We start from the raw sequence: 26391 nt of genomic DNA on the forward strand, positions 1-26391 counted from the left end.
GCAGGCGCGGGAGCAGGGGGTCGTGGTACCTGGGCTCTGCCCAGCGTCCCCGCCGGACCCCCGCAGGTGAGGGCACGGGCGCGGCAGTTTCCAGATGTGGGCACCCGCCCAGCACGGGACTGAGGGTGGCCGGCTCGGGGTCGGCGAGGGCACCGGCTTCCGCGTCCCTCCCCCAGCCGGGCTGGGCGCTTGCGGGTCGGTCAGGACCCCGGCCCCTCGGGGTTGCGGGCGGCGCGCGCGGAGGGCGGGCTATGCCGGGGACTCGGCCTTGAGGCCTCCCCGCTGCCTCTGGGAGCGGGTCCCCGGCGGCGCCGCGGCGTTTGCACAGCGGAGCCGGTCCCGCAGGTCCCTGTGGGCCCTTCCTCCGTCGGCACTTTTCTAGACGGGGTCAAGGGCACATTCGGGCGCAGGGTCAGGCGAGGGCGTCCGGACGGGGCGCCGGAGGGTCAGGAATGTTGGGAGCGCGGACCCGGCCGGACGCAGGCTCATGCTCCGCTGTTTCTCCGCCGGACCTTGCCCTGCGGGTGCCGGCGAGCCGCCGCCGAGAAATGCGGGGTGCAGTAGAGGCTCTACGAGGTCGTTGTGGGGCTGAGGGGCTCATTCTCTGAAGCTCCTAGGATCGTGCGTGGCTCCTGGGAAGTGCTCCGGGTCCTTAGCTATGATAATAAGCGGTGCCGTTTCCATCACCCGTTGTTTTCGTCGGGTGACTATGGTCATCGTCCCCGCTCTGAAGGTGCGGGAGCTGAGCCACCGGTCAGTTGAGAAGCTGGCCTAAAGTTCTGCTCTTGTGAGTGATTCATCGTGGCTGGATTCAAGCCCCAGTAGTCTGGCCCCAGAGTGTGATTTGTGTGCCGCGGAATTCGAGCTTCATACCTTGTATCCTCCTTGGTTTAATGAATTCTCTCTCTTCAACCTTTAGAATTAATGCTAACAAACAAACTTAGGAGTATATTTCGTATTATCTGTGGATATTGTTGCAGTTATTTTAAATTAAGAGAATTCATACCTGCAGGTTGATTACTACTTCATTAAAAAGGAAATCCTTTTTTCCCTTTTCTATTTGTCAGTGTAACTGTCACAGCTGTAGCAGATGCTTTGAAGTGATGAGGTTTTTGTTACTCTATGCTACACAGAGAGGACAGGCAAAGGCCATAGCCGAAGAAATAAGTGAAAAAGCAGTTGCATATGGTTTTTCTGCAGATCTTCACTGTATTAGTGAGTCTCATAAGGTAAGTCATGGTTTTTACGGGGTTTCATACTTTGAAGTATTCTGGTTGGGAAGCGACGTTAAACAACGAAGTGGGACGCTGAATGCCACCATGATCCTTTTTTTTTTTTTTAACACTTAGAAATTTAGTTTATCAACTGTGTTGCAAGATTCCTGCCAGTTTTTTTCTACGTGTGTGTGTGTGTGTGTTTTGAATTAAACTACATAGTCTTAAAAACTAAGACGAATAACTACTCTCAACTGTACATGGGAATAGTAGTACTCGCCTTGTTTTTCTCACGGGGCGCCTGGGAACAAATGAGTTGTGCGTGCTCACAGGGACATGGGCGCTTTCCACCTCACGAATCCTGCTGCCCCATTTGTAACTTCCCTGAAATTCATGCCAGAGTTCCTCCAAGTGAAGAACCATTGAATTCTTCGGTGAAATAGAAGTTAAAGTGGAGGTGTAAGGATCTGCAGAAGACTTGGGACTGCTTGTTTTTATCACGTTCAATCTCTGCAGAAGTTCCTACCTTAGGATACATGAGATCGTAACAGATCTGTGCCCAGACTAACTGGTTTGGTTGAGACCCTCAGATTATAGTTTCGTACAGTTCAGGCCCTAGCAACGAGCAGGGGCTCCTCCCTAGTACCACACAGTGATGTGCCAGCCACTGGGCCCTCGGATTCAGCTCTGTGCTTGAAAACCCACCCCTGCAGCGCACTCTCAAGTTCACAACCTCCTCTGGTCTTTCCCGCATCTCTAGTTGTAAAGACTAGCCTGTCAGCAGCAGAGGTGAATTATAAACTCAGTGCATAGCAGGGAAACCATCAAGTTCCTTGATGCAGCAGGACTAGGGTGGCCCCGATGGAGTCAGTCACCCAGCGGGGAGGGTCCTGGGGGACACCAGCAATCGCAGGCTCCGTGATTCTACAGCACCTTCAAAGTGAATTCACATTGCTGCTGCCACAGGGTGGAGTACAGTCTGTATCTGTTACTGCAAAGTCATCAGCATCATATAACCAGCCCTGGTTTGGCCCCCTCATCAGTGACCCCAGTGGGGTCAGCAGCTATTTGAAAGTTAGGTGAGTAGTGAATTTTTTTGCTGCCACCGTAGTCATGTTGTTTGCTCTTCCCAGCTGAGTGATTTCTCCAGTTGATAGCTCTCTGCTTCCTAGATCATGGTAGTCTTTTTCAAACTAAAGTGACTTTAAACTGCATAGAGTTGTGCTGTGTCCTATAAGCACAGTAAAATGTTAGCTCAAGTCTTTACCTGTTATATCAGCATGAAAAATAAAGTGATGAATTCCTTTGTGCCGAGTTAGATGATATTCTTGAGGAGCAGAGCTCATGGAGTCGATACGAATAGAGACAGGCAAGTGCTTTATTGGAAATACTTAGATTTAGTTGAGAATTAGAATAAGGAAACTTGGTTTGTAAGACTCGGAAACACTGATGATCTCAGTTTACCACTGATGATATTCTCGGCTCTCTGGAACCCTGAGGGAGTCGGGCCCTTCCTGACAGCCAGGTTTCCTGATTTCTGAGGAGTAACACTTTCTTTGCCAACTTTAAAATGCTCTGTGTACCTCTCTGCCGTTATGCGATACAGACAACAAGACGGAAAATTAACCTGATTGCTTTGCTGATGTGTTAAGTCAAAAATACATATAGTAATAGACCTCTGACATGACACCCTTATTTTATAGTATGATCTGAAAACTGAAACAGCGCCTCTTGTGGTGGTGGTTTCTACCACGGGCGACGGAGACCTGCCAGACACAGCCCGCAAGTTTGTTAAAGCCATACAGGACAAGACACTGCCGGGTGACTTCTTTGCTCACCTGTGGTATGGATTACTAGGTGTGGACTGTATTTTGTGCACTTACTGTACTGTTGCTGCTGGATTTAACTCTAGTATCTAAACGTATCTTTCAAAGCCATGGTGTGTAATTGCCTGGGTTTTGTCCTTTTTGGGTTTTTGTATAAATACTTTATGTATGTATAATATTTGAATGTAAATAAGGTGCTGTTTCCCCAGTCTTCACCCCACAGCAGCTCCTCTGCAGAGCCCCTGAGTAGCACCTTAACCCCAGGCACACACCAGATTCAACCAGGAAATATTTTCACGATGTTAGTGGCCAGGCCCCACCCTAAACCTGCCAGAACAGAATCCCTGAAGGAGCGACCTGGCATGCTGGTGCTTTTTGGCGTTGTTGTTGTTGTTTTAAAGCTCTCAGGTGGACGTGATAGTTTCCCTAGGGGAAGACCCATTCCCCTAGGATGTGGTTCTCAAGCCTGGCCATGCACTGGGATCTGCTGGGGGAGTTTTCCTTCCAACTCCATTATTTTGAGCCCCCCTCCAGTGATTCTGACTTAATTGTTCTGAGGTAGGGTCCTGGTATCAGTATTTTTTAAAGCTCCCAGGGGACTCTAATATGTATCCCAGCTTAGGAAGCACTGGCCTAGGGCTCTGTGAAGTACGGGTTTAAAATATTAAAGGATCAGAGGACCAGCTCAGCAAGATAGGACACGAGAGAGGGAATTCAGGGTCCATTTGCCTGGCTTGTGATCTGTATTCACCTTTGAGAACTAGTTTGGGGAAGGTACCTAGGAAGGATGGAATGTGCTATGATAAATAATTGGTTAGAGCTTTGAGGTTGTGACCCTGGCCAAGATCTGTCGTGTAATGTATTCAAGAGAGCATTTTAGAGTGTTCACATCTTTTTAATTTGTTTTTTTCCAGTTTCTTTATTTTCAAGAGTGGACCTGTACATATTGCTTTAAAAATTCCTCCAAAAATTATTTAAAAGGCAACACTGAAGCTTATCCAACCATTTTTAGTCAGTCTTAGGCCCATATATGGACCCACCAATTGCTTACCTCATTCTTGTAGGAAAAATCCAGGAAGACAATTAAACAACTAAAAAATTTAAGCTTTTAATTTTAAATTTTCAACTAGGTATGAAATATTAGTCCATTTCTTACCAGGAAACATAGAAGCAATTCTTAATTTATCCAACACAGAAACAGAGCAAATAAATGGTTGGTTGTGTTTCAGATGTAACCTCTTCATGTTCTAGATTAGGAGTCAGTAAACGGTAAAGGACAAGATAGTAAATATTTTAGGCTTTGCAGGCCACTGGTCTCTATACCATCTACTTATCTCTGTTGTTGTCGCTTGAACCTGCCATAACAAGGTGTGAACCAGTAGACTTGGCTGTGTTCCAATAAAACTTTATTTACAAAGACAGTGGGTGGTAATTGGCTCACAGGCTATAGTTTGCAGACCCTTCAGTAGATTGGAAAAGTCTTCAAATACAGATATTACATGTTTTTAATCCTTGTTTACAGATTGCCATATTTTTACACAGATTCATGGAAACAAAAATGTGAGATCTATATCTGTTAATAGTGGTCCAAAGAATTTATTTGTTTCTATTTGTATACTTAGTATTTCTCAAGGAAAAAATAAGAAAACGTGAAGCTATACATTATTTCTTGTTCCATCAACAACAGCATGGAATGGTATTGTTTTAAATGTTTTGTTTCTCTCTTCTGTATGTGATTAAATTTAAACCTTATTGCATACTAATAACCTATTTGGTCTCTTTAGGTCTGGGTGATTCAGAATACACGTACTTCTGTAATGGGGGGAAGATAATTGATAAACGATTTCAAGAGCTTGGTGCCCAGCGTTTCTATGACACTGGCCACGCGGATGACTGTGTAGGGTAAGAGCAACGTATTTTCTGTCATTTCCAGTAAACCTTGTTTGTACATGATGAAAGTTAGTGAGTTTATAAAAGGGGTTCACTTTTGATTTAGCACTAAACTTCGATCTTGAAAGTCTTACTTTAGTTTTGTTAGCTGTTTTTAATTCTAGCACCAAAGAAGACCATCCAGAGTTTCACTTACCTATGTTGCTGATTTTTTTTTATGTGCCTTATCCATCTCAGTATCTGTCAATGGAAAAAACTAGGAGAGGTGCCCCAGTACAGTCACCTAGTCTTAAAAATGTGTAGGTGTTTGCAAAAAGTCAGCATTTTCTTTAGGCACTTGGGTAGCGTGTGCCCACGGGAGCGACTGGACTCGGGACCTCCCATGTGGAAGGTGCCCAGCAGGCCACGAGTTACGGTTGGAGGATGCGGGTCAGAGGCCTTCCTGGCACACTGGCTCCTTGGTGTTCTCCCTCCTATTGGCCATTTGCCACCATGCCAACCGGAAATATAATTTCTATTTCATTATTTTTTCTTGTTTTTACAATTCAGCATTTCACTCTATGTGCCACCTTTCAAATTTTCCTAATGTCTTAATTCTGAAACCTCACAGGTACTGTGCTATAACTTATGCTGTCGTTTATCCTTGAACTGCTTTAACCAGATAACAGCACACACACACTCATTTGATTCTTTTTCTACTAGGCCTATGTACTAAGTAAATCTCACCCACTAGATCTGTGTTTATGCATCATGACAAGTTCAGCAAAGGTCGTGCTTTTCTACGTATATCACCTTGCCCGGGCGTGTTGGAGACACTTCTATTTCCCCATAACTCAGCCTTTGAGTCCACTACATCCGTCGTTTTCTGCAGCTGTGATACTGTGGGTTTGTTCCATCTCCCCAGGGCATATGTCCTGTCTGGTGACAAAGCTGTACCACATTTCCTTGCACGTTATCTTTTAGTTTTGTCCCTTTGTATTGGGCTTCCCCCCAACGCCGAAGTTGGTTGGCATTAAATGTTTATTGTCCTGTATGAGCTATTTAATTGCTAAACCCTTATAAATCCATTAGTCCTATTGCTCAGTTCATATTTTACTTCAAAGGCTTTTGGTTTCCCTGTTCATTTATTGGATCGAGCATTAAAATTCTTGTATGTATATTTCAGTAGCCTGCATCTCTTAAGTTGTCAACCTAAGTACTCTTTTCTAAAATTAAAATATTTTCAAGGAGACATCTTGGCTTAAAGTACCACCACATTGAAGGGGTTAAGAATGTAGACTGGAGTGTTAACCACTGCACCACCAGGGAAGTCCCCTGTATTTATGATTAATTCAGCTCTCCTAAAGGATGATTGCTTTTTTCCCCTGTGGTCAGCCTGCCTGGAAATTTTACCGGAATAATTGCTCAGAACTGATCGAAGGTTTGAACTATTAGTCAAAAGAGCATTAATCTGGAGTGGTTTCTTGGTAATATTTTAATCTGTGGGAAACAAAGATCAGTAAATCGGCTAGGCAAAAAAAAAAAACAAAAGGTGCATTCGATTGATGTAATTATCATTTGTGATATTAGAGTAGACTTGGATTTTGGGTAAGTACTGTTAGCCTCATCAGAATTTAGCATGCCTGTATAAAATGACAGCTTCTTAAATTACCAGCTCTATTTTAGGAAGTTAAGAGGAATCACACTCCTATTACCTTTTACTAAATTATCTTCATTTTTGCTCTCTGAATTTTGTACAGCGCAGCGCTAATGAACACATTAATGTTCTGCTTTTTAGCTTAATCATTCATAAGTATTTTTTGTATTCTGAATAGCCTCCATATTTAGTGTTTTTGACAGTTGCACAGCGTTCTGTCAAATGGACAGATTCTGCCATTATCCAATTGCTATGTATTTAAATGGAGAACTGAGGCATTTGTTTCTTTTTTCCTTTTTTATTACAACAATCCAGTTTAGAACTGGTGGTTGAGCCATGGATTAATGGACTCTGGGCCGCCCTGGCGAAGCATTTTCTGTTGAGTAAAGGAAAAGAGGGGATGAATGGAGCTCTCACAATGGCATCTAATGCCTCCCGGACGACAGACCCCGTGACACCGGAATTACTACACATTGAATCACAGGTCGGACTTCTGAGATTAGATGATTCCAGACGAAAGGATGCTGAAGTTTTAGAGCAAAATGCAGTGGACAGAGGTCAATCGAATACATTGGTTTTAGACTTTGAGCCCTCGCTTGCCCGTTCAATACCCCCGCTTTCACAGGCCTCTCTGAATATTCCTGCTTTACCACCAGAATATTTACAGGTGCATCTGGAGGAGTCCTTTGGCCAGGTAAGCAGTTTTACTTTATGTGCCGTGGGTGGTGGTGGTGGTGGTGTTTTTTAAATTACATTATAATGGAGTCCAGCAGACTGTGGCGTGCAGGGAGAGTGTGGTCTCCCTCCTCTCTTTTGTAAATAAAGTTTTATTGGAACCCAGCCATGCCTGTCCATTCACGCGGTGCCTGTGGCTGCTTCTGCACTGCAGTGGCGGAACTGAGTAGTCACTGGAGAGGTGCTGCCTCCACGCATTGCACACCTGCTTGTGTTGTTACATTCCCTTTCTTTGAAGAAGGAAATGGTTAACAGCTCAGTTTCTCCATTATTTTGGAGAATTAACTTCTTGGTTTCTCACTTTATGTGTTGGCCAGATGAGGGCAAGTTGTTGTGGGCAGTCAGGAAGTTATCTCAGCAGCCAAACTCAGAGGACTCATTTATAGGAAAATCTTTTTCCAGTATGGGTTTTTGGTATTCTGGGTTACTTCACTTTGTGGGTTTTTCTTTTTCTTGATAATATCTGACACATATATTTTTGTCTATATTAAGTCTTTTTCTCTTTGCCTGGAGTATTTTTCCTATCAATAAATAAATGCCTTTAAAGTGGTCTGTAAATTTTTGAGCATCGAGTTGAATAATAGCTAATATTACCCCATGATTGCCAGTGTATGGTACCCTGAAGTTTCTTCCAGCATGCTTAGAATAAATTTCCAGTGCAGCCAATCTTGTAATGCAGAGCCAAGCCCTCTGTTTTAGAGTGGCTGATTCGAGTCCCACAGGGGCTTTCTCACATAAACCCCACCTTTAGTAGTGTTGTTCTAATGCATTCAGATAAACAGGTATGGTTTTATATGACCAGCCGTGGGTTATTGCCTTTGCACTTATACTTCATTAATTATTAAGTGGGGTAAATCACAATAAGTACATGGTAGTCAGGGCTGGGAACAGGCATGGGTGGCTCTAGTAAACATGCCGGGCTGGTGGGAGCAGGGTGCATGGACTTGTGGAGAGCCAGCCCCCGTGTGCTCGCTGCAAGGCCGGGTGCATGTGGCAGAGGCTGTGAGAGCTGACTGATTTGACAAGGCACTTCACTGAGAATCTGCTGAGAGTTTCTTTTATGGTAGGTATCATTAAATAGGCTTGAGTTGTTGGTAATGTGGTTAAAGGATTTTTAAAAATCTCAACTATTTAAGGGAAACTTGTGTAAATCTGTTCAAAGGATATACCTAGAGGATAAGGGGTTGGGGAAAAAAGTTTCCTTTTTTAGGGCATCCTCTTGGGATCATCACCTTGGGGGCAGGGTGGGTGGGAGAGGGGAGGGTAGAAGCAGGATTGGCTGAGTGGGAAGCTGAGCTTCAGTGCAGCCATAAGAAAGCCTTCAGCTGGACCCACTCAGGCCACACAGTGTCGTCTCCCCATCCCTTCTGCCTCTAACACCGTGGGATCTCCTGGACTGTGTAGTACAAGCAACACAGCCTCCGATGAGCGTGTCACGGGGTCCTGCTGCAGAGCTTCTTCCTGCTCTGGGCCCCCCTCAAAGCTGGCCACTTTTGTGTCACCTGGTGTTTGGGTTGGAGCAGTATCTCAGTATCCCAGAGCCTGAAGAGAGGCCTGCCAGGTGTAATGCATCTCTCTAGGTGAAGTGAAGTGCAAGATGAGATAGTGTATCCTTTACTTGGGGGGGATGTCCTGACACGCACCAAACATTGGAATCCTAAAAATTGTACTTACACCACAGGCCCTCAATCTCCATAAGGCACAGAAGACTCCAGCATCATCTGATTAGCATAATGGTGTTGATACTGTGGACTAGTGTGATGTTTTGCTGAGTGTCCAGATGTTCTACATTTATTTGCACTGTCTTGTACCAGCAAGCAGGAATGATGTCATGGTCTTGGGGCAAAATTGTAAATGTTCAAGTGAAAGTGAACATGTCTAGTCCTTTTTATGGATAGAGATGGAAAAGAGCACCTTAGCTAAACCTTTGTCCACATGCCACGTGCTATTTCTTTTTGCATAGTTCATTAGGAAGACTGTTAGACCTTTACATGAAAAATGGTAGTATCTGATATTTTCCGTATATCTCAGAAATTCTAAAGTCTAATAGGCAAGTTTAAGGTGTAGATGAGCTTCTTTTCTGAAAGACTGAGAGGTGTATGTCTGTAGCCATTTACCTTAGGGAAGAATACTTAAATAGCAGGGCATTTTAAAAGATCCTGTAGCTCTCACCTTGTCACTAAGTGAAGCAGTGGTAAGTATAATTGAAAACTGCATTTAGTAATATTTTATCACATTTGTTTCTCAAGGGGGAAAGCCAAGCATCTGTGACCTCAGTGGATCCAATTTTTCACGTTCCAATTTCAAAGGCAGTTCAACTGACTACGAATGATGCCATAAAAACCACTCTTCTGATAGAATTGGACATTTCAGTAAGTTACAGAATGTGTTTCTGAGCGCAGGGATGTTGCCAGCAAGTGCAGAGACTTGTGCTGTGTCCTCATCTACACATTCAGGAAGAGTGAGGTCTGTGGCTGGACAGCGGCCTTTTTATTCTTGACCCATCATTTTTTCTCTCTGCCTCATACCTTTTCTTTTCACTTCAAGGAGGGCCTAAAATGAGTGACTGGAGGTGATTCTACTTGAGAGCATAGTGTTGCTGCCTTGCTCATTAAGCCACGAAAGAATAATGGAATCAGAGCAGTATTTCCATAAGAGCCCCTGGAAAGGAAGCTGTTTACCTGAGGTCGGCGGCTAGTTGGAAGTAGAGCCAGACTAGACAGTCATGTGACATTCACTTCTCAAAGTGGTGGTCCTTGTTCCTTTGAGGATCTGGAAGAAATCATGGACCCCCTCTCCAGAAGAATGATTATATATAAACACTTTGCACACAGTTTTCGGGCGTTGATGTGCTCCCTCTCTGAACCCCATCCATGAGGCTTCCCCAGCTGCTGCCTCATTGGCCTCAGGTTAAGAAACTGTGGTTGTACGTCCTCACAGCCACGTAGCTCAACCCTTGACGAGGGCCCTGCGAGGTTCCGTGGGCTGGGCTCTCAGAAGAGGGTGCACCAAGGCCGTCGATGTGGGCTTAATTGAGTTTCTCATAGAAAGAAAGAAATGTGACAGGCGTCAGAACTAGATGGTTTTGCTTACGTAGTATTAAGTAGTTCCATCTTCCTTTTGAACATTTTAATCCATGTTGCTAAATATCGTATGTACACCAAACCATTTCACTCTTGTTCTGTACTTTCGTCATAAAGAGGCAAGGTTTGGCCGCCTGGTAGGGACAGCCTGTGTCCCTCCCAGGCTAGAGGTGTGAGCGTGTGTGGCCAGAAGCCCCTCTGCGGAGCATTCCACACCCCGCACTGCTCTAAGTAGACCTGCTGTGGGCGGTGGCTCCACCTGGAGCCCGGGTTTGTGCACGACCAGTACCAAGCCAGGCGGTTTGACGTCGTGTGTCATTAAGGGAAAAGAAATTGCTCTCCCCGACCCCTGTTCCTCCCCAGAGAAAAGGAGTAAAGAAAGGAAATTGAAAACCAGTGCAGACGGCCTTAAGTAGTTTCTTTTGCTCCTAATGTGTGTGTGTGTGTGTTTTCATGAGAGGACTTTTACGTGGATTATTAAAACACTGCTTACCAGAGCACCTTGATTTTTAGAAGAGGCAGAGGGTCTTAATTTCTAGTCTATGAATACTCAGTGTAAAGCAAAACATTGGATAACTACAGAATTTCTTTAAAAAATAACCCCTAATAAAAGTATGTTTGTTTGGTTACTTGGGCTTATTTGTCAGAAACAAAATAATTCTAGTTGCAATAAACTAATTCATTTATTCAAGTGGTCATATATTTAAAACTCTGTTACCCCACAACTAAAACTCTTTTAACTCATGTGGAATTTTTTGTATTTCATGTTGGTTCTTCTCTAGAAAACAGATTTTTCCTACCAGCCTGGAGATGCCTTTAACGTGATCTGTCCCAACAGTGACTCAGAGGTACAGCACCTACTCCAAAGACTGCAGCTCACAGACAGGAGAGAACATTGTGTCATCTTGAACATTAAGGCCGACACGAAGAAGAAAGGTACAGCCCTGATCTTTTATTTCCCAGGATGTCATTGGGCCAAGGGATTGGAGGTGACCAGGGCGAGTCTGCACAGATGCCCGGGGGTCGGCCATGGATCAGCAGGCGGAACACAGCCACTTGCTGGTCTTGGAGGTTTTTAACTTTCACGTCAAGTACCCTGAATGAGTCAGTTACACTGAATGAGATGGTAATAGAGTTTATGCTTATTGGATGCTTACAGACATTAAAAGTGAAGTTGAAGAATCAGCTTTTTCCAAACTCTGGAAATCAGCAAGCTTGCAGCAAACTGGGGAACGCTTAAAAAAATGAATGTAACTGGTTTTGGAGAAGCAGACTGGTTAGTTGACTAGGGCTGATTTGTTAGGCTGTTTTTTGCAATCAGCATTATTTTGTTTCTAGGTTAGCATATTGTCACGCAAAAAAAAACTGTATTATGTGAATCTTTTTTAAAAGTCTTTTGTTGGGAGTTCCCTGGTGGCCTAGTTGTTAGGACTCCAGGCTTTCACTGCCGGGGCTGAAGTTTAATCCTTGGTCCGGGGAACATTCTGCAAGCCACATGGCACGGACAAAAAAAAAAAAAAAAAAAAAATTTTCTTTTTAATGTTTGTTTCTCATAGCATATTTGTTTTTGCTTATTTAATATATGAAAATAATTGCTTGCTCCATAATTAAAGGAAGTTATTTTTTAGTTATTTGCTTAGAATCTTGAACTGGAATTCAGTCAGTTCTGAAATTCTTTTTGAGGATGATAGGCAGTGTTATTGGACCACTGCCATCTTTTGGCTTTTTGTTCCTTTCTTTTCTTCAGTGGTTTTGGATAATTTCCCTTTCTTTTGTTTGGTGTACTTAGATTTGGTAGGTATGGCTGGTACAATAATGCTGTTGAATTTATAACCATTGTTTTTGTAAAGTAGGTTTTTTCTTCTGTATTCCTTTTGAGGAAATTTTTTAACTGAATAAACATTGCCACAAGTCATATTGCCACAAGTACTTTGATAGCACTATAATGTAAAATATTACAGCTATTAGTGTTTTTAGGGATGGAAAACATTGTCTTCTCTATTTTCTGTGTCATTGACTCTTTCCCGTCTGCCTGAAAAGGAGCAGCCTTGCCCCAGCATATACCTGAGAAGTGTTCTCTCCAGTTCCTTCTTACCTGGTGCCTTGAAATACGAGCGGTTCCTAAGAAGGTATTTTTCTTTCTTCTTTGGGTGACTATTTAAAAATATGCTCACCTCTTTGTAGGGTTTATTAAATCTGGTATTTGCCCTTTGAAGACTTAGAAAATATGGTCTTCACAGCATGTGTTCAAAATAGTTCCCAAGGTGTGCAGTGTTTTTGTAATTGTCATGGACAAATATTTTTATGTTGTGCTTATACTGAAATTTTTTGTTTTCTACTGAAATGAGATTTTTAAAGTAGGGCTTTTTCTTAATCTTATTTTTCTAGACATTAACTTGATGTAGCACGGTAACTAGTGATGAAAGTGGCCCTAGGTAGCATGTGTTTTCCAGCTGTACGTGGACACTTTTTCTCTCTAATTGGTGGCAGGAAGCTTGGCGTGTAGGGCTTTTCCACTGCTTGCCACCTGTTTAATGTTGTGAAGACCCCTTTTGTGTAAAAACCTGTACTTATTTATTATGTCAGAATTCTGCAGGGAACATTGAAGGGTTTTGGTAGGTTATATTGATGTTTAGATGAATTTGGAGACAGAAAGATCCACTAGATGTCAGTGTTATGCCGGGAACTACTGATTTTGTTATAACCATGTTACTCAAGTGGATATTCATGGGTAAACTTTCCAAGTTGTGCTTTACCAAACTTGTATAGCCAGTGAGCATAAATAGTACTGTTATTGGGCTACCCTGTCCGCAGTGCAGTGTTTATTCTGTATTTTATTACTGTGTTTACTGCATTTGTCGTCTTTGGGAAGTGAACTACTTTATGGAGAGGCTTAGTCCTAGATACAATTTGAGTAAATCTACGATTCACTGTGATGAGAACTCCTTGATTAAATTAAATAGTTTCACAGTTTTAGTTTAACTCTTCCGTTTCTGAAAATTTCGTGAAGTACATATGTAAAAATATATCTTTCCTTAACTGCAAAAGTAATATGCTTATAAAAAGTCTGGACACAAAAGTTAGTAACTCAGGAAGCAAAAGTCCTTCATAATCAAACCCCTGCAATTAACAGTTGGATTTTGTTTTGCTAAGGAAAAATGAGGTCATGTAGTATATGTGCTGTTCTGCAGCATGCCTTTTTTTACTTAAGAGGAAATGAGTTTGGATATGCCAGCATGGAAAGGTACTGAAGATACTTTTAAAAGATGCTATGGGTGCAACACAGTTGTTGATTTGAGGACTTCCCTGGTGGCGCAGTGGTTAAGAATCCGCCTGCCAATGCAGGGGACACGGGTTCGATCCCTGGTCCAGGAAAATCCCACATGCCACAGAGCAACTAAGCCCATGCACCACAACTACTGAGCCTGTGCTCTAGAGCCCAAAAGCCACAACTACTGACCCCACGTGCCACAACTGCTGAAGCCCTCGCACCTATAGCCCATGGTCTGCAACAAGGAGAAGCCACTGCAATGAGAAACCCGCGCACCACAACGAAGAGTAACCCCTGCTCGCTGCAGCTAGAGAAAGCCTGCACGTGGCAACGAAGACCCAGTGCAGCCAAAAATAAATAAATTAAATAAATAAATTAAAAAAATTTTTAAGAAAAAAACAATTGTTGATTTGATTATGGACAGTTGGTTGTTTCCAGTTTTCCACTATTTAAAAAACCTACATAGGTGAACATTCTAATTCATCTTTGCACACTTGTTTGAAGTCTTTTTTATGTTTTTATTTATTTTTATTTATTTATTTTTTGGTTGCGCTGGGTGGTGTGTGGGATCTTAGTTCCCTGACCAGGGATCGAACCCATGCCCCCTGCATTGGAGGCGTGGAGTCTTAACCGCTGGACCGCCAGGGAAGTACCTGAAGTCTTTTTTATTTTTATTAAAAAAAATTTTTTTTAAACTTTTTTTTTAGATTTATTTTTATTTATTTATTTAGGCTCTGCCGGGTCTTAGTTGCAGCATGCGAATTCTTAGTTGCGGCATGCATGCGGACTTCTTAGTTCCCCAACCAGGGTTCGAACCCTGGGCCCCCTGCATTGGGAGGGCAGAGTCTTACCCACTGGACCACCAGGGAAGCCCCCTGAAGTCTTTTTTAAAAAATAAATTCCTTGGAGTAAAATTACTGTGTTAAAAATATTTCTAACTTAAGTTTTAGTAACGTTTGTCAGTTTGTTTTCTGCACAGTGCTGTGTTTCCTGTTTTAGTACCATGAAGTTTCTGTAATTGTAAAATGAAAAATATTGTAAAGGATTGACAATTGCTACTGTTTTAGCCTGTAATTTAGGGAATTTTATTGACTTGAGAAAGCGTGGTGTGAAGTGTTCTTGGTAAACTCCTGTCTTACCAGAGATCCATGCAGAGACCTGGGGCTTTACGCCACGACGTTTCCCAGGTGCTTGTTCTATGTCCAGCACTTTGAAGAAGCCATGTAATTTGTTGGTATCTGGATAGTTTAAGCAGGGATTCTTGGCTGGGCCAGTGGAAACCCGTGACCCTCACAGGAACATGGATCTCATTTTCCCTGTTAAGGGCATCCAGCCCTCCGGGATGTGGGAGCCATGGAATAAAAAGTAGTGGTGCCCACTCGCGTTTCAGGTAGCTTTGATGCAGATGACTTGCCGAAGTTCTTTGCTTCCCGTGAGTAATGAGAGTTTTATGTGTGCCATGATGGATGTGCTTGGAATTGCATTAGAACCAAAAGTTGTCATTAGCAAGTTTGGTCTTTTGCCCGAGAGTTTGGACTTGGTTCAGTCTTTGAAACTAGGGATCTGGGACTTTCTTGTTTTGCTTTATTTATGTTCTTCTCCTCCTCTTTCCACGATGGATCCGAGGTGACTCAGAGTCCCTGTGCAGGGGTCTGGATGTTCTGGCCCTCACTGTTTGTCAGCCTCTGCCCGTGTCCGCATTTCCTTGCATTTGTGTTGAAGCGCACGTGCTCCCCAGGAGCCGTGCTTTTGCCTGCCTCCCGTGCCCTCCTGTGGCTCTGCCATCTCTTTGGTTGCCCGCCACTTCCTTTCTTCCGTGCAGCCCGCCTTCGGCTCAAGCCTGCCTTCTTGGGAGCCTCTGGCCTCAGAAGCCCTGAACGTCCGTGTGCCCTGGTGGATAGGCAGCCTGTCCCACACTGGTTACTTCTTGACTTCTGTTGCTCTCACTCGCCTGTGAAGCCTTTTGGGCAAGTTAGGTGTCCTCTTTGCCCCATACTTTACCTGCCCAGTGCCTGTCATAACAGTGGCCAAATAAATGTAGAAATCTGGGTTGCAATCATCCGCTAAGGCGAGAACAGGTACTGTGTCCCGAGATAAAAACGTTAAGTTGTGAGACTTTCTGATTACTCACATATACCTGCCATGTAATTTGAGATTGGGTTGGTTTAAGATATAGGGAAGGTGACCAAAAATGGAACATGAAAGTGGGGTTTGCCTAACAGGCTGCCATTAAAACGAATAACAGATGAAATGCTCTTGTCCTGACCACACTCCTAGTGACCACACTCACTTTTTCTTGGATAACTGGGCACATCCCCAGGTGGGTACTCAGCCAGCATTCTAACGGCTGTAACCACAGAGCGCGTGGTGATTTAAGTCGGCTTCCTCGGCCACAGGCGTTCTTGCGAGCCCTCGTGGACCACACTGGCGACGGCGCGGAGAAGCGACGGCTGCAGGAGCTGTGCAGCAGGCAGGGGGCGGCCGACTACAACCGCTTCGTCAGAGACTCCCGTGCCTGCCTTTCAGACCTCCTGCTGGCCTTTCCGTCCTGCCAGCCTCCGCTCAGCCTCCTGCTTGGTGAGTGGATGCTGTCACAGTCACCCCAGCCCCGGGGGGCAGCCTCTCCATGGTAAGAGCACCTTTGAGTTCTCTGCAGGCCTGTGGGAGTGCATCTCGATCACTGTGATCAGTAAGTAAGCGTCTTACAGCTGCTCTTCACGCTGCCTTGACAGCTGAACTGCCTTCTTGAAGTCGAAGAATCTCTCTTCCAAGCTTAAATTTTTATTTTTTAATTTTTCTTTCCTACCACTGTCACTGTCATTTGCTCTCTTAATATAGCCAGCCTTAATTCTCTTAGCCAAATTTTATCTAAAAATGAGGTTGCCAAGAAAAGGATCTTTTTCAAAGATAGTGATAATTGATGGAGTCTGGTGAAGCGTGTGCTCTGTGTGCAGGGTACAGAAATGTTCCCACCTGGGCAGGTCCACCGGTACAAACAAGTGGCCTTACTCACGGTGCCCCGGGGCATTAGCGTTGGGAGAGACAAAACATCCAGATGTAAAAAGATCATATGCTGTTTTTTTGCCCAGATTGTGTCTTCTGGTCCTCATACTCCAACAGAAGAGAGTTTAAGATCTTCCCTGAGGAACTGGCCTCAGGAATTGGAGACGTTTACTAGGGACAGTGACTATAAGAATCTTATAGGATTTTAAAACCCTTGTTACTTTCCTATGCTTGTGATTTTGTCGTCTCCTCTCTGTTTTCCTTGGTGATAAATAGTAAAATGTTTAAAATTTGCATTTGTGTTTGGTGACAGGAAAACATGTACTTTTTACCCAAGGTCCCTTTTGATGCCGAGTACGGTTACGGACACTCCGCTTTACAAGTCAGGCCCTGCCCCTTTCCCTTTTTATTTCTTAGTATTCCCTTTCCTCCTCCTCAGAGTGGTGAGGCTGCCCTTCCTGCGTTCCTGTGCGAATGAACACTCTTACCCCTCCTCAGTTGAGTCTTTTGAGCTAATAGAGGTGTTGGGATAACAACCAGAACACCCATTAGGGAAGTTACAAGAAGTCTTGTAAAGCTGTTAATCATGGAAAAATTGTTCCAATTCTTTTTATAGATTTTCTGTTACCTTTTTCAGCCTATATGTATCATTTATTATATAGTTATGTAAAAAAATTAAAGGCATTGAGACATAAAAGTTTTCATTATTTTCTCATTTCTGTAAGAAAACTTAATCTAACTAAAGTATTGAGGTGAGCCCTCTATTAAACCTTATCCTATTACAACTGTCAGACATTTTAGAAAGGTCTTTCTAAATTTTTGCTAAATAGCTATCAAAAATATAACATACGGAGCACAAAAAATTATCAGGGTTTGATAGTGGACAATCAGATATTCAAATACTGACTTCTTAATCTCTTTTAAAAGAGTACCTGTGTATCTTAAAACCACTAGGTTTCTGGATAACTTGATTGAAAAATGTCCACCATTACACTCCTGTTTTTTTGTTATTATATAAATACTATGAAGGAAAAATATTTCAAGCCTAAGTATTTTCCATAGTCCTTAATCTGTTTTGGGTCATGATCTTTTTGCAAATCTGGAAACTCTGGACACACCCCAGAAAACAGTGTAATTGGTTCCTTGACTCTGAGGCCCATTCATGGACCCTACTCTTACTGCCCTTTGATGTTTAAAAAAAAAAAAAAAAAAAAAAAACAGCTTTTAGGTAGAAATACTGAGTTCAGATTGGGGAAATGTGATATGTCTGGTCTTTAAGAATTGGAAAAAAGTATTTAGTGATATTTTACTTAGACACAGTGAATTTATGTGTGCTCTAAAATATGATATATAATTAAAACAAGTTATTTAGAAATTCTAAATAAGAAAATAGGAATCAAATTCAGATCTTTACATATAATTTACATATATACATATAATTTATTTTCAGTAGGAATGAATTAATAATTGCTTATTTTAATTTTTTTCTAGAACATCTTCCTAAGCTCCAACCCAGACCATATTCATGTGCAAGGTACTGACGTTTATTAACGTAATACTTAGCTTCTTTCTCCTAAAATGTAATGAAACTCTGACTTCCAAATGCTTAGTAGCTACAAATCCATTTACTGAAAACTTAGCAGATTTGTGCAGGACAGTAGCAGGCGTGATGCGGAGTGAAGAAGAGCAGGCTTGGACTGTGTCCTCCTGGAGTTCGTAGGGTGTGGCTCCCGTGGTCCAGAGCCGTGTCCCCACTGAGCAAGTCTGCAGGTCCTCCACCTGTGGCCTTTACTGGTGTGCCCGGCCACCTTCCCTGGGTGGACGTAGGGAGGAGGGAGGAAAGCTGGTATAAATCTCATTCAGCCTTGGCGGCAAACAGGTAACCAGAAACTGTCCTGAATGACATCACAAAACTAGGTCGGGGTGGGGGGGGCTTTGAAGTAAGCAGCAGAACTGTTTTCTGAAGAGGAAGAAGGTAGGTTTAGAGCCCATTAGGAAATACCCTCATGCAGTAAAAAAGGCCTAGCTTGGCCTGTGTGTGTGAGTCCTGAGGCGGAGTTTACAAACTTATCTCTGTGTCTTTGCAGCTCGAGTCTGTTTCACCCAGGGAAGCTTCATTTCATTTTTAACATCGTGGAGTTTGGGTCTGACACCACGGCGGTGACTCTGCGGAAGGGCGTGTGCACGGGCTGGCTGGCCACGTTGGTTGAATCGGTTCTTCAGCCGAACACAGGTGCCTCCCGGGCAGACGGCAAGAAGGCCCTGGCGCCCGAGGTACTAGGAGTGGGCAGTTTGGGTATCATTAGAAGTGTGCTCTTTGCCCGATTAGAAAAGACAATGTAGGGTCCCCTGCATTGTCCATTCCCCTCAAATTATTCAAAGGAAAATGTATGCCCTACTTGAATTGTAATATGTCTTTTGGAAAGTCAGGAGAACATTACTTTCATTCAGTGTAGTCCATGTGTTTCCTAAACGTGTAAAGCATGAATGTTGTATAACACATACGCTCTTTGCTTCTCGCTTGTCACTTCATAAAGGAGAAGACCTTGCGTCAGTGTTCTTGGTAGCTTGGCACAGGAGGAGTCAAGTGCGCGGTGAAGGCTGGCAATGAGGAAGAGCCTCATTTTGTGCTCAGTCGGTGTCCTGTGCCCCAAAGGAGTCATCTTAAAGTGGCAGCTGACAACCAGAGATTAATTTTACATCCTTCAGTTTGGGGTAGGATTTTACCCTGCCCATTTCTTCCCCTTTTGTTGGAGCCGTGGTGTTATTTTATATTTTGATCCACACTTGGCAAAATCTCACTCGAGACCGTACGCATAGGGAGCAGTTAACCTTCTCCCTCCTCACCCACAAGGATGGTTGAAATTTAAAAGAAATTTCAGTCTTTGTCATGACGTCTTCTCCATGGTATTGAAGAATGAACATGTCAGTTGTAATGTTATCTTATTACTGGTTTGGTTGCTGTAAGTTACTGAAGTTAAAACGTTGACAGCACTTAGGGGGATTTAAGACTTCTGATACACACTTGAGTGAGCCTAAGGGAAGACTAGGGCTTAAAACTGCCCTTTAACTTGGTATTTTCCCAATCTGCTGCCTGGAGCAGGTTCTTTACTGTGTGTGTCCCTCATATCAACAAAATACTGAGAACATGAGAAACTTCTTTTTTGTAAAGAAATATTGTAGTGCTGACATGAAAGTATTGTGTCGTTTCACGATCTCATAAAAATAGCAGATGATCTCCAGAAAGCTAAAAAAAAAAAAAACGTATATTGATGCTGTATTACAGACACCTTTGTGTGCCTTTCACATAGTCCTTCTTTCCTCCCTCCTGCCCTTTTCTTCTTCTTTCCACATTTTAACAGACCTTTGTTGACTACCCAGTGTTGAGGCACTAGAGGTACATATAGAAAGGATATAATTTAAAGCTACTTAAATTTCGTTGTGCCGTGTAGCACCATATTTTATATGCCCTCCCCCGACTGGTAGATAGTACTGTTGTTCACAGATGCCCCTGCCCCCTGAGGAAGAGTAGACTTTCCCTCCCATTCATGTGTAGCCTGGCCATGTGACCAGCCTTGGCCAGTGAAAGGTGAGCAGACAGGATTGTGCCACATCTCAGGAGGCGCTCTGAACCTGACAGCATGCTGTGGCTTGCCTCTCTTGCTCTTTCGCTCTGACATCGGATGGAATGATGCAGGTCAGGGATGCTCCTTGGGTTTGGATCCAAGTGAAGGAGATGATGGTGCAGAGCTGCAGCTGTTGAGCAGAGCCAGAAGTAAGCGTTTGCTGTTGTAAGCCATCGGAGATTTACAGCAGGAGCTGACTAGTGTTCTGGTCTCTTTGCCGTCCCTGGAACATAGGAAGTGTGGTCTCTTTAGCAGTTTCCTGCCATACCCATCCTATCCTGTTTTATTTTGCTTCCTGGACTTATCATTACCTGTCATTCTATAAATATATGTTTGTTTATTGTCTTTTCCACCCACTAGAATGTAAGTCCCATGAAGACAGATTTGGTTTTGCTCATTTCTCTGTCCTAGTGTTTGTCATATTGAGTACCTTCAATAACATTGTTCAGTGGATGAATCAAGTGAATAAGGCTAATACAATATTAATCACAGTTTCACTCCAGAATGAGAACAATCAGTTGATATAGCTCTGCCAGTTCTCCGTTTAAAAAGTACTGTGTTCATCCTGTTGATGAACTTCAGACAATTTTCCTTGAATTAAAGGTTAAAATATATACAATTATACCAGTAGGGAATGGAGGGAAGATTCCTGTCATTCCTAACTGTTATTATCACTCTGTGTAACTAAAGCATATGGCAAAGTGAAACTGAAAGATGAATATATTTACAAATTGATTCCCTTAAGTATCCCTGGCACGTGATTTAGAAGAAAACCCTTTTGAAATTATAGCAAAAAGATTTTGTTTATCTGTATATCACTTATTCTAGTTTTGCAACAAACACAGGTAACATGGGACCTAGAGTAGCAAATGTAGCAGTGCTCTAGTATCTTTGGGGCAGCCCCTTAATTTCTCTTCCACTTGCCTAATTTTCACTTAAAACCTTCACCCCATCTTGATGTTAATCTTCATTGCCCCTTTATGTCCTAACATGAAGAAGAATGTCTTCATTTTTTTGTGCATTTCTTCATGACACCTATAATGGGTTGCCTACTAGGAAGCAGATCTTTTTCTTGGGCCTAGAAAAACAACTCAATTATTATTTATTCAGTGTTCTACCTCAGAAATATCGTGCCTGTCATTTTTAAAATACCTTTGATTTGGATAGAAAAGAAAAATTTACAAGACAGACTTGTTTATTTCTCTGGACTGACAAATGTGTTTGTGGTTTCAGTAAGATTTAATGCTGCAATTTAATTTTATGATGCTTCTTTGAGGGGAAGTTGCACTTTCTGATTTCTTTAGCAGGCATCACCTTGGTTATATGCTTTTCTCTGTTTTTTTTCCCGAACTTATGAGCATTGGTTTAATATTTCAGATATCCATATCTCCTCGGGCAACAAATTTTTTCCATTTACCAAATGACCCCTCAGTCCCCATCATAATGGTGGGTCCAGGAACCGGCATAGCACCTTTCATTGGCTTCCTGCAACATAGGTATGTGTTTTCTTTGGCTGGTGAGAAAATGTGTCCCTTGTGGTACTGGGTGGAAGTATGTAATAGAGAGCTTTTTTGTTTTTCAGTGGTTTTGAGGATATTGGACCTTGGTTGTAAAAATTTTTATTTTAAAATATTATTATCAAATATGTGATAGCATAGCATAATTTGTCACCATGGGAAAAGTAAATATATCTTCTAGAAATTGTGCTTTGTACTGGAACTTCCATTTTTACTCTAGTACATTCTTTTTCTTTTTCCCCTGCTGAACCATAGTTTATAGTGCATGTATTTGGGGGACAAATTTCAAGCACACCTTTATGCTGTGGTGATGTGCAGCTGTCCCATCTATTCCTTAGCTAGATAAAATTGGTAGTCACAAAGATCCAAGTGCACCAGCAGTTTCAAAGTTAAACCCTTAACATCAGTAATTTTCAACAGAATGATATTAATACATGTATCTCTGTATCAGAACACAACTATTTTTTATAAAATAAATAAATAAAATTGTGCTTCTCTCCCTGTTTGTGAAATAACAACTCTTAGGTAATGTTCCCCAGATAGTGGAGTAATATCCTTTGTACAAAGTCTTTTTGTTGTTTTCTTTTCTTTTTTCTTTTTCTTAAGAAATCAAAAAAGTAGGGCGTGTCCATCATTTCTGAAACATTTCACAGCAGACCATTCTACCTTTTAAAGCCTGGTGCCGGGACTTCCCTGGTGGCGCAGTGGTTGAGGGTCCACCTGCCAATGCATGGGACACGGGTTCGATCCCTGGTCTGGGAGGATCCCACATGCTGTGGAGCAGCTGGGCCCGTGTGCCACGGCTGCTGAGCCTGTGCTCTAGAGCCTGCAAGCCACAACTGCTGAGGCCCATGCGCCTAGAGCCCATGCATGCTCTGCAACAGGAGAGGCCGCTGCAATGAGAGGCCCATACACCGTGGCGAAGAGTGGCCCCCGCTCGCCACAACTGGAGAGGGCCCGCGCGCAATGGTGAAGACTCAACGCAGCCAAAAATAAAGAAAATGAATGAATTTATTTAAAAAAAAAAAATCCCGGTGCCACTTTTTTATTATGTTAATTGAGAGTTAATTTTTATTCATAAAATTGTTATGAATATTTAATGTAGAAATTAGTCTGGGTTTCACAATGTGATAATTTGAATTATCCTCACTACAGAGATGTCATAAAGCTCATAGATGTCTGCATTTCGTAGGTAAGCTTACTTTTTGTAGTGTCTGCTGGAGTGGCCCAGGTACCCTGCGGGTAGTGAAATGTTAATTCAGTACATGGACTTTGAGTGACTGCGAAGGTGGATTTTACAGACCTATCTGGGGAGGTAAAAGGAAAAAGAAAGATTGCTTTTACCTATTCTTTATATCAAACATCTCAACTTTCTTTTTTACTTAGAGAGAAACTGCAAGCACATCACCCAGATGGACACTTTGGAGCAATGTGGTTGTTTTTTGGCTGCAGACATAAGGATAGGGATTATTTATTCAGGTACTTCACAATTCTAGCATTGTAAGACTCAGCCATGCCGTACAATGCTAATTTCAGACTTTTTCAACTTTAAATTGCAAACCTTCCAGTGACCTATTAGATATTGTATTTCAGAGAGGAGCTCAGACATTTCCTTAAGTGTGGAATTCTCACTCACTTGAAAGTTTCCTTCTCAAGAGATGCTCCTGTGGGGGAGGAAGAAGCCCCAGCAAAGTATGTGCACGACAGCATCCAGCGTCACAGCAAGCAGGTGGCAAGGGTCCTTCTTCAGGAGAATGGTCATGTTTACGTGTGTGGGTGAGTGGCCATCATGCTCAAGTGCCGGGGAGGGGAGGGCAGTCAGTAATGTTTATTAAAGAGACCAGGGACCGATTGGTTAATGATCTGGACATGTATGGATGAGAGATTGGATTCTTAAATACAGGAATAGAAATACAAGCTCTAAAATGATTTTTAACATACACTTAATAGCCAAGAAGTTGGCCAGCGTGGCCCCACCCCCCCAAAAAAAGAAAATTAACTCATGCATTGGGGAATGCTTTGTGCTGTTTTAAATACGTTTTTAGCCTCTTAACGTTACATTCTGTCTCAGGATTGATTTTGTTGTATCAGTAAATAGTGAATATGTGATTTGTGCAGTCGACCTAGCCAAGGAAAACAGCTTTGGTTTTGACTCTGAGAATGTGGGTCTAGGATCCTTTTTCTTTAAGGCATAATTTATGATGTCAAAGTTGACATAAGCCAGGAGTCATTCTTATGTTTCATCTACTTTTTGATATAAGATCCATTATAGAAACCCAAGATTGCCATAGACAATAAAAATTTTAGGAACTTAGCTACTTGTTTTAATGGAACTCAAAAATGTTTACCAGTTAAAAAGGAGTTTTGAAATAAGAAATTACTCTTTTTTTATCCTAACACATCCCTGGCATTTAAAACATTCCGTAAGTCATCAGGTCAGGTTTTTTTGTTTGTTTGTTTGTTTTAAACTATGATACAGAGAAAGAACTACTGGCATAGTGACGTAGAATACATATAAATATAATTGAAAAGGTTCATAAAACAAAACTTCCTTTTTCTACTTACTTTTTATGACACATTCTGATAACTTATATTTTGTTTGTTCTATCATTTTACAAAAATCTGACTTTGGCTACAAAGTTGATTTCATAACCCATTAACGACTCCTCAGCTAGAAAACGCTGCTCTAGGTCAGAAAGGGCAGAGCTTCTGGACGCTGTGTTGGTTTACATTTTCATTTACTTTTAGTGAAGCATTTGATCTTTCTTTTGTTTGCAGAGGACAGTGCTGTCAGTGTCAGATATAGGTTGAAGGCTTAGATGCAGCTCTAATAATGGAGGTGAAGTCCATTGTGCAAACAGAAGTACAAATACATGAGTAACTGGTAATTGAGAACTTGGAGGGGTTCTTAAACATCTTAAAAAACTCCTAAAACAGTAACCCAGAAATAACTGCACCGTCACTGGTGCTTCATTTTTCACATCCGTGAAGTGAAGCTGATAGCGTTCATAGCTGGTCAGAGGTGAGGGCTCAGAGTGACACCCCACGGCACTCTAACATGGACCGAACACAGGAGACTGAGAAGAACAGCCACTGAGGAAGGAGCGAACTTGTCCCTAAGTCCAGGGGACACTGACTCAAAGGGGAGCCTTTGCTGCTGATAGTCAAGTGGGAAGCAGACAGAGGGGCCGGTAGGTTTGGCAGCTGCAGCCGCGGGACATGGGGAAGGGCCGTGGGGTTAGAAGTGATCTCAGAGTACTTGAGGGGAGAGCATGACAGCCGTTAAAACTTTCTCAGGAAATGTTACTGTGAGGGGGCAGGGCAAGTTCAATTCCTGAGACGTTAGAGTCCTGTCATTCATTCAATAAACATTCGAGTGCCTACTAAGTATTTGGCACTGTGCAGATGTCGAGAGAGAAATGGTAAATGAGATGCACTCCTATCCCAAGCCACCTGCTCCCTGTGGGAAAGCCAGGTCAGCAGATGCTCACGGTATACCGGGTGCTGTGCAGGGGCTACAGGAGCGCACAGGAGGGGCCCCTTGCCCAACCTGCAAATGAAAGAGCTGGGACGTGGAAACACACTTAATAGAGGGCCAGCCCTTGGCAAGTTCTCAGTAAACGTGTCTGTTAATAACTCATCGTGTGCACGGACGCCTTTGAAGTGTTTAAAGCTGTGAATGGGGTGGTCAGCATTGCATGTGACAGTCGTCCTGGGCGGAGGCCTGTCCCTGGGGGAGCAGTAGGTGCCTGGAGACTGAGGGACACTTTCCAGAGAAATGGAGGGAGGACTAAGGTGTAGTGACAGAGTCTCGGCAGTGAGATTCGTGAATTAAGGAGGATTTGGTAAAAATCACTGTTTCCTAAACAGTAATACCGTTATTCTTTTTTTTAGAGATGCTAAGAATATGGCCAAGGATGTAAATGATGTCCTTGTGGAGATAATAAGCAAAGAGGTTGGAGTTGAAAAACTAGAAGCAATGAAAACATTGGCTACTTTAAAAGAAGAAAAACGGTATCTTCAGGATATTTGGTGATAAAATTGGAAAATAAAGGAAGAGAATAAAGCTTTTTGGCTGAAAGTACTAAAAGACAACTTTACTGAAGCTTGAGACTTCTGATTTTTAAAATTAAAATTTTTTTTGACCATTTCTTGGAGGATGTCGGGGGGTGGCATGGGGAGCGGACCATTTCACAGTGTAGGAAACTTTCAATTCAGGTTCCCATATATGCCCCCCCAACCCTCCCCAAACTGCCCTGAGCTGAAAAAGGCAGCCTGCACTCCTCCGCCAGCACCTCCCGGGGCGCCTCTCCCTCCGGGAGAGCTTCTGTAGGGACTGCGACCAGATCACAGGGCATCTCTAGCAGTACATGTGAAGGCTTCTCAGTACGGGATATGGGCATGAGCGTCACCTGGGTAGATAGTTAAATCTTGTGAGCTAGTCACCGTTTCTTTTTAAATAATCTAAAAATAATTTATATTCTTATGTAAAATATACGATAAAAATATTCATATTAGCGCATTAAAATTACACATGCATAGCATATCTGATTATATAATTTTATCAAATGTTTTTTTATTACCAAAACT

The 26391-nt window shown here is 42.7% G+C and overlaps 1 protein-coding gene across 2 annotated transcripts; it reads left to right on the plus strand.

Annotated features, from left to right (window-relative positions):
- Window positions 1-16: 16 nt before the first annotated feature.
- MTRR (5-methyltetrahydrofolate-homocysteine methyltransferase reductase) lies at window positions 17-25851 on the plus strand. 2 transcript variants are annotated; one of them, XM_079917103.1, is made up of 15 exons: window positions 17-66; window positions 1068-1229; window positions 2918-3071; window positions 4825-4942; window positions 6882-7260; window positions 9551-9673; window positions 11167-11320; window positions 12425-12513; window positions 16052-16232; window positions 18150-18192; window positions 18746-18932; window positions 21662-21780; window positions 23188-23280; window positions 23395-23577; window positions 25696-25851. In XM_079917103.1, exons 2-15 carry the CDS (start codon window positions 1104-1106, stop codon window positions 25835-25837), a joined length of 2091 nt encoding a protein of 696 aa, XP_079773229.1. In that variant the 5' UTR covers window positions 17-66; window positions 1068-1103; the 3' UTR covers window positions 25838-25851. The 2 variants fall into 2 exon arrangements, with proteins under 2 accessions (XP_079773229.1, XP_079773230.1); XM_079917104.1 differs by lacking the exons at window positions 23188-23280; window positions 23395-23577; window positions 25696-25851 and adding an exon at window positions 22477-22555.
- The last annotated feature ends 540 nt before the right edge of the window (window positions 25852-26391 follow it).

This window comes from Stenella coeruleoalba (genome assembly GCF_951394435.1).
Source record: "Stenella coeruleoalba genome assembly, chromosome: 3".
In the NCBI taxonomy this organism is placed as follows: domain Eukaryota; kingdom Metazoa; phylum Chordata; class Mammalia; order Artiodactyla; family Delphinidae; genus Stenella; species Stenella coeruleoalba.